The sequence below is a fragment of the Coregonus clupeaformis genome, chromosome 16 (assembly GCF_020615455.1).
Source record: "Coregonus clupeaformis isolate EN_2021a chromosome 16, ASM2061545v1, whole genome shotgun sequence".
Classification (NCBI taxonomy): domain Eukaryota; kingdom Metazoa; phylum Chordata; class Actinopteri; order Salmoniformes; family Salmonidae; genus Coregonus; species Coregonus clupeaformis.
The window spans coordinates 49,891,821-49,898,921 of NC_059207.1; the positions used below are offsets into that span (position 1 = coordinate 49,891,821).

Below are 7,101 nucleotides of genomic sequence, written 5' to 3' on the forward strand. Positions count from 1 at the left end.
CTAAATGTAGCAGAGGAGGCTGGTGGGATAAGCTATAGGAGGACGAGCTCATTGTAATGGCTGGAATGAAATAAATGGAATGGTACCAAACACATCAAACACATGGAAACAACATTGATTTCATTCCAGCCATTACAATGAGCCCCTCCTCCCAAAGCTCCTCCCACCAGCCTCCTCTGGTAGGTAATGTGTCACAGAAGTTGTCATTTTGTCTTTCCCCTCAGTGCTATTTTGAAATGCATGGCCCCATAGTGTGCCGTAGAATAAGGAAGTAGAATGAATTGACATATCCCCTTGCCTACAGTCTACTGAGAATGGAAAGTACCAGTACAGTCAAGTCAAAGTTGCAGTACATCCTCTAAACAACGGATTGTAAAGGGTATTGGGTTTGATTGAAACTTGTATCACTATTTCAACTGACAAGGTAAGCACAAGGTTTCAATTGTATTCATTTACCAAAGCTCAATCCGTACCATTCCCACTCAACAGTGTCATCATTTTAAATGTGAAGTTATCTTTTATTTGCTGTAAAACAGTGAGGATATGTGTCTTTAGATTGCTATGAGTGATGTGTCTAGTCTAATAGACGTCAGGGGATAAGAAAAGTTGTTCCTGTGTATATGAAAAGCACAGGAGGTTGGTGTCACCTTAATTGGGGAGGACGGGCTCGTGGTAATGGCTGATTTCATTCGCTCCGTTCCAGCCATTATTATGAGCCGTCCTCCCCTCAGCAGCCTCCACTGATGAAAAGAGAGGAACTTCAACAAACCTATGAGAATAATCTAAAATTAAATGTTGGGAGTGTTGTATATTGAAAACATGTATATTTAATATAAAAACAACATTTCTCCAGTAAAGTGTTATAAGAAGAAAGATAAGGCAGTTTGGGGCTTCTTAGGCTGTGTTTATATAGGCAGCCAAATTCTGATATGTTTTTCCTTCATTGGTCTATTGACCAATCAGATCAGCTGTGAAAAAGATTATGTGAGAAGATCTGATGTGATTGGTCAAAAGACCAATTAGTGGAAAAAATATCAGAATTTGGCTGCCAATTAAGGTGCCACCAACCTCCTGTGCAATGTATCCAACCCAATATGACACTTATCCTCTGACACCATGCTGTGTCTGTGATTATTAGCCATATTTAAATGTAACTCACCGAGTCAAATTTAAAATACACTTTATATCCTCCCTGACATTGAAATCAATTACTGCCAAACAACCCAGCCTTAGAGGTTGTTTGGCAGTAATTGATTTCAATGTCAGGGAGGATATAAAGTGTATTTTAAATTTGACTCGGTGAGTTACATTTAAATATGGCTAATAATCACAGACACAGCATGGTGTCAGAGGATAAGTGTCATATTGGGTTGGATACATTGCACAGGAGGTTGGTGGCACCTTAATTTGGGAGGACGGGCTTGTGGTAATGGCTGGAGTGGAATTAGTGGAAAGGTATCAAATACATCAAACACATGGTTTCCATGTGTTTGATTCCATTCCATTAGCTCTGTTCTGGCCATTACTATGAGTCATCCTCCCCTCAGCAGCCTCCTGTGATTGAGTGGGTGTACAATTCCACTCATATTTCCATTCCGCAGTGGGATGAAACACTGTTATGATGTTGGTATACTTTCACTGATATTTCCTCAAAGACTAAGGGCTCTATTCAATCTACAGATTTTTCCATAGAAATCAAAACTGTATTGGTCTAAACATCATGTTAAAAGCTATGATGAAAACCCTTTAAAAATGTTTGGCCGTGTCCCCTAGATAAATTTAAAGGAAGTAAACCAGATACAGCATTTCCTCATTCTGTGACACTTGATGACCTCACTACTCACTCACAAACAGTACCCTGTTCCTTTTAATTTATTCAGATGAACAAAATAAAAATCTGACTCAATGATATTCGTATTATTTTTAAACAATTGTTGCTGTGTATTTGTGTTGTATATTATACTGTTTCCACTGATGGTCTCTGTGTTAAAGACACGCTTATCATTGATGTATTGGCACAATGTGTTTATCTGTCTCTTGTTTATTTTACAGGTCTGGAAGCACTTCTGGGAATGGCTCAAAATTGCCTCAAGTGTTTGAAATACACCATGTGTGTGGTTAACTTCTTGTGCTTTGTACGTATCTCCAACATCCACCTATTAGCCTTCTACTCTTACTTTCCTGAATGAGATTGAAACCCATGTTCAGGGTTTGGGAGTAACATGTAATCTGATTACAAAAAGCAGTAACTGGTAATTAGTTACGTTAAAAGCTAAAATATTGTAATCAGATAAACAGATGCAGTACTTTTGAAAAACTACATGATTACTTCTTGATTACTTTTAAATTCAGAAAGGATGTTTGCGGGGGAGAAAATACCTTTGTGTTTTCTCAATGACATTCAATTCAGCATTGAAAAAAGGCACAAGTTTAAGTTTATCCCACCTGAGGAAGTCAGAGACCACTAAGATGACACATTAAATGCATTTCATGGATCCCTTTTGTCTTCTTCTAATGCCTCTTAAGGTTAAGGGGAAAGTAATCCAAAAGTAACCATTACAATTTTGGACAGGTAACTGTAACAGATTACATTTAGAAAGTTACCTACCCAACGCAACCTTGCCCATGTTCAATATTTCAATTTCCATTTATCCTGTATGATGTACATTTTAGGACAGCCTCCTCCTGATAAGCCTGACAAGTCCAGATGAGACTGTCCTAATATGGACACCACAATAATGTCATATGACTCCATATTCTGTATGATGTATGTTGACACCATGTTGTGTTTGGTCAGATTTGTGGAACCGCAGTGTTTGGTTTTGGAGTGTTCATGATGTTGAACTCCAAGGTGTCTGCTCTCATCCCCACCCTGTACTCCCTGAATCTGTCCAACACACTCCTCATCACCGGCATCATCATGACTTGTGTGTCCTTCCTGGGGTTCCTGGGGGCCCTGAAAGAGAACCGCTGCCTCCTCATCACTGTAGGTCTCACATGGAACTCATATTTGACATTATTTTGTATTCATCAGCGACATTGGTCTCGTCATTCACTGTCCTTGCTTTAAACTGACTTACAAACACTTGTAATTTACCTCTTTTTATTTATCAAGGTACAATCACTCATTACAAGTACAACATGCGATTACATAAGGATTTTCCAGAAGGATGTGCATATACTCAGTTTGTCTTGATTTGCAGTTTTTCATCCTGCTGCTCATTCTGATGTTGGTGGAGCTGACTGTAGCCTGTCTACTGCTGGTATATGAGACAGAGGTAAGATATAGTAGGTGCACCATCAGACATTGGTAGGAGGTTAAGGGGTGAGAGAAAATGAAGTGAAGAAGAGAACATTAATACATTACTAATGAGGACTTACAACAGGAAAATCAGGAGTTGAGAGAGGGCCAGGGTTGTGAGGAAAGGTCAAAGATGATAGGAGATAATCAGGTAATGTTTTATGAGACGTTCATACTGCTAAGAAATTAATGTGTGTGCTTAGATTGACAGCTTCCTAAAGAAGGATCTCACAGACAGTCTGAAGATGTCCAGGGACTCAGCTAAAGGTGGGAATTCCACAATGAACACGGACGACTGGGACATCATTCAGACCACGGTGAGTGTGAATTGAGAAACATTTAGACTTTACAATGAAACATGGATGCCCCTCTTTCGCCCTGTCACGGGTGAGAACAAAAGTGAGTGGCAATGTAATGTAGCCTATGTAATTTCATGTGTTGATAACACTGCTTTTCTCATACTCAATTCTATTGCATGTAGTTCCAGTGCTGTGGGGTCAATAACGCAAGTGACTGGAAGGACAAAGCGCCTATGTCCTGCTGCTCCATGAGCCCATGTGACATCAAGCATCCAGTATACTGGAAGGCCGTATGACAAAACATATACAATATCCGCTCATATGAGTAACAAGCCTCAACTGAACTATAAAACTGTAGAAAAACATAGCTGATGTCACGCAATAAGGATATTTTCTCTTCTTCATCTCAGGGTTGTTACAATAAGCTGACGGAGTGGTTTGGGAAGAACTTCCTAGCCACTGGGGTTGGTGTGATTGTGCTCTGCATTATTGAGGTATGATCAGATTCCCTACTAGTTAATACAGGGTGTCAGTTTATATTGACATTCACATACAAAAAAGATGTATTCCTGACCAGAAGCGTCTGTCACCTGAGAGGCCTATATGTTACTCATCTTGAATAGCGTCTAAGAAATATGGTGTGCTTCCCAAATGGCACTCTATTCTCTATATAGTGCACTACTTTTAACCAGATGAACCCATGCAGGGAATAGGGTACCATTTGGGATGGTGTTGCAAAACTACACTATAATTTTAATGGTAGGTTTATTTGAACAGTGAGAGACAGAATAACAACAACAAAATCCAGAAAAACGCATGTCAAAAATGTTATAAATTGATTTGCATTTTAATGAGGGAAATAAGTATTTGACCCCCTCTCAATCAGAAAGATTTCTGGCTCCCAGGTGTCTTTTATACAGGTAACGAGCTGAGATTAGGAGCATACTCTTAAAGGGAGTGCTCCTAATCTCAGTTTGTTACCTGTATAAAAGACACCTGTCCACAGAAGCAATCAATCAGATTCCCAACTCTCCACCATGGCCAAGACCAAAGAGCTCTCCAAGGATGTCAGGGACAAGATTGTAGACCTACACAAGGCTGGAATGGGCTACAAGACCATCGCCAAGCAGCTTGGTGAGAAGGTGACAACAGTTATTATTCGCAAATGGAAGAAACACAAAATAACTGTCAATCTCCCTCGGCCTGGGGCTCTATGCAAGATCTCACCTCGTGGAGTTGCAATGATCATCAGAACGGTGACGAATCAGCCCAGACCTACACAGGAGGATCTTGTCAATGATCTCAAGGCAGCTGGGACCATAGTCACCAAGAAAACAATTGGTAACACACTACGCCGTGAAGGACTAAAATCCTGCAGCGCCCGCAAGGTCCCCCTGCTCAAGAAAGCACATATACAGGCCCGTCTGAAGTTTGCCAATGAACATCTGAATGATTCAGAGGAGAACTGGTTGAAAGTGTTGTGGTCAGATGAGACCAAAATGGAGCTCTTTGGCATCAACTCAACTCAGCGTGTTTGGAGGAGGAGGAATGCTGCCTATAACCCCAAGAACACCATCCCCACCGTCAAACATGGAGGTGGAAACATTATGCTTTGGGGGTGTTTTTCTGCTAAGGGGACAGGACAACTTCACCGCATCAAAGGGACGATGGACGGGGCCATGTACCGTCAAATCTTGGGTGAGAACCTCCTTCCCTCAGCCAGGGCATTGAAAATGGGTCGTGGATGGGTATTCCAGCATGACAATGACCCAAAACACACGGCCAAGGCAACAAAGGAGTGGCTCAAGAAGAAGCACATTAAGGTCCTGGAGTGGCCTAACCAGTCTCCAGACCTTAATCCCATAGAAAATCTGTGGAGGGAGCTGAAGGTTCGAGTTGCCAAACGTCAGCCTCGAAACGTTAATGTCTGCAAAGAGGAGTGGGACAAAATCCCTCCTGAGATGTGTGCAAACCTGGTGGCCAACTACAAGAAACGTCTGACCTCTGTGATTGCCAACAAGGGTTTTGCCACCAAGTACTAAGTAATGTTTTGCAGAGGGGTCAAATACTTATTTCCCTCATTAAAATGCATATCAATTTATAACATTTTTGACATGCGTTTTTCTGGATTCTTTTGTTGTTATTCTGTCTCTCACTGTTCAAATAAACCTACCATTAAAATTATAGACTGATCATTTCTTTGTCAGTGGGCAAACATACAAAATCAGCAGGGGATCAAATACTTTTTTCCCTCACTGTACCAGAACACCATGTAGGCTAACACATCCATTTTGTCTTTTCTATGTTGGTAGGTCCTGGGCATGTGTTTCTCCATGACTTTGTTCTGTCACATAAGCCGGTCTGGACTCGCCTACAAATTATGAAAATTCTGCCTCCCTGGTTAGGACCTTTCTGTTCACACTGAACACATCTGTCTTCAACTGTTTTACAAAGGATTTCCTTATACACGTATCTTTACAACAATAATTTGAAAAGCATTCACCTATGAGATTTTATATAATTAAATGTATGTTTTATTTGTTTTCTGTAACATGCCGCCAGTTCATGCTCTCTGAGGTTTCATTTCATGCTGAAAGGCAGGCACTTTATAATGTAAACCCAAATAATTCAATAAACATTGAGCTTTTAATTCATTTTAACCCCACAAAGATCCTGACTAAAAGTACTTTACCCTCCCGATATGTAACTGTATAGATTTTTCCACCATCAGTAGAATACTTGGGAACAGATTTCCTAAAATAATATCCCTTTGAGCTAAAAAAAATTATAGAAAACTGTCACCCATCACCATCTTTGTAACTATGCAGTGGCAGACTCAGTTGACAGCTGCTTGTCAACATCATAGTTTCCTGTTACTTTCAACCTGCATGGTGAAACAATTTAACCACTTCTTCTTTTAGCTTAGCTGATGGTTTCACTTCACTAATATAACAACGAGGCTGTCAGAAAAGGACCCTCCTTTCTGTGAGAACATTTTGTTGAAGGTGTGATGACACTACCAACTTGTTTGGGCTGGGTTTGTTATGCGAGTTCATTCCCAGAAAATGAAGGATGCTTTCCGTTTTGGATTTACAACATCTCCATTCAGGTCCCTTTCTATGTAGATTTGCAGTTTTTCACACCACCTTACTGTTTTCTCAATCCTGGGGCGAGATATATTTAACTTCAAATTGAGATATGCCGGTACATTTACAAATATACTTAAGAATAAAAACAGACATTTAAGTATTCCATAAGTATTCCACAGTTTTATTTAAAGAATAAAATCCTGCATCCTCAATATTTTAAGACAAAAAAACTAAAAAAATACTAAAATGTCCTTTACATTTTAAAATAATTGTGTTCTTTTTTTAAACCATCACAAAAAATAAACAAGTACAATTTTGTCATTTAAAAAAATGTAACTGTACACAGCAGAATATACCATTTATTGCAAACTGAACACCCCTGATACCTCAGAAACTATACACACACAATTAT

General features: G+C 39.8%; 1 protein-coding gene across 1 annotated transcript; it reads left to right on the top strand.

The window, feature by feature from the left end:
* Positions 1-227: 227 nt before the first annotated feature.
* On the top strand, positions 228-6,260 carry LOC121585054 (leukocyte surface antigen CD53). The gene is made up of 8 exons (XM_041901395.2): positions 228-424; positions 2,053-2,135; positions 2,798-2,986; positions 3,204-3,278; positions 3,505-3,618; positions 3,783-3,890; positions 4,011-4,094; positions 5,913-6,260. Exons 2-8 carry the CDS (start codon positions 2,073-2,075, stop codon positions 5,982-5,984), a joined length of 705 nt encoding a protein of 234 aa, XP_041757329.1. The 5' UTR covers positions 228-424; positions 2,053-2,072; the 3' UTR covers positions 5,985-6,260.
* Positions 6,261-7,101: the final 841 nt, after the last annotated feature.

What these genes read in the sequence shown, in the direction of transcription:
- LOC121585054 (XM_041901395.2), top strand. Translation starts at nt 2,073, where the DNA reads ATGGCTCAAAATTGCCTCAAGTGTTTGAAATACACCATGTGTGTGGTT. An exon ending in ACCGCTGCCTCCTCATCACT is followed by an intron (nt 2,987 to 3,203) that starts GTAGGTCTCACA and finishes CTTGATTTGCAG; the next exon opens with TTTTTCATCCTGCTGCTCAT. An exon ending in TGCTGGTATATGAGACAGAG is followed by an intron (nt 3,279 to 3,504) that starts GTAAGATATAGT and finishes GTGTGTGCTTAG; the next exon opens with ATTGACAGCTTCCTAAAGAA.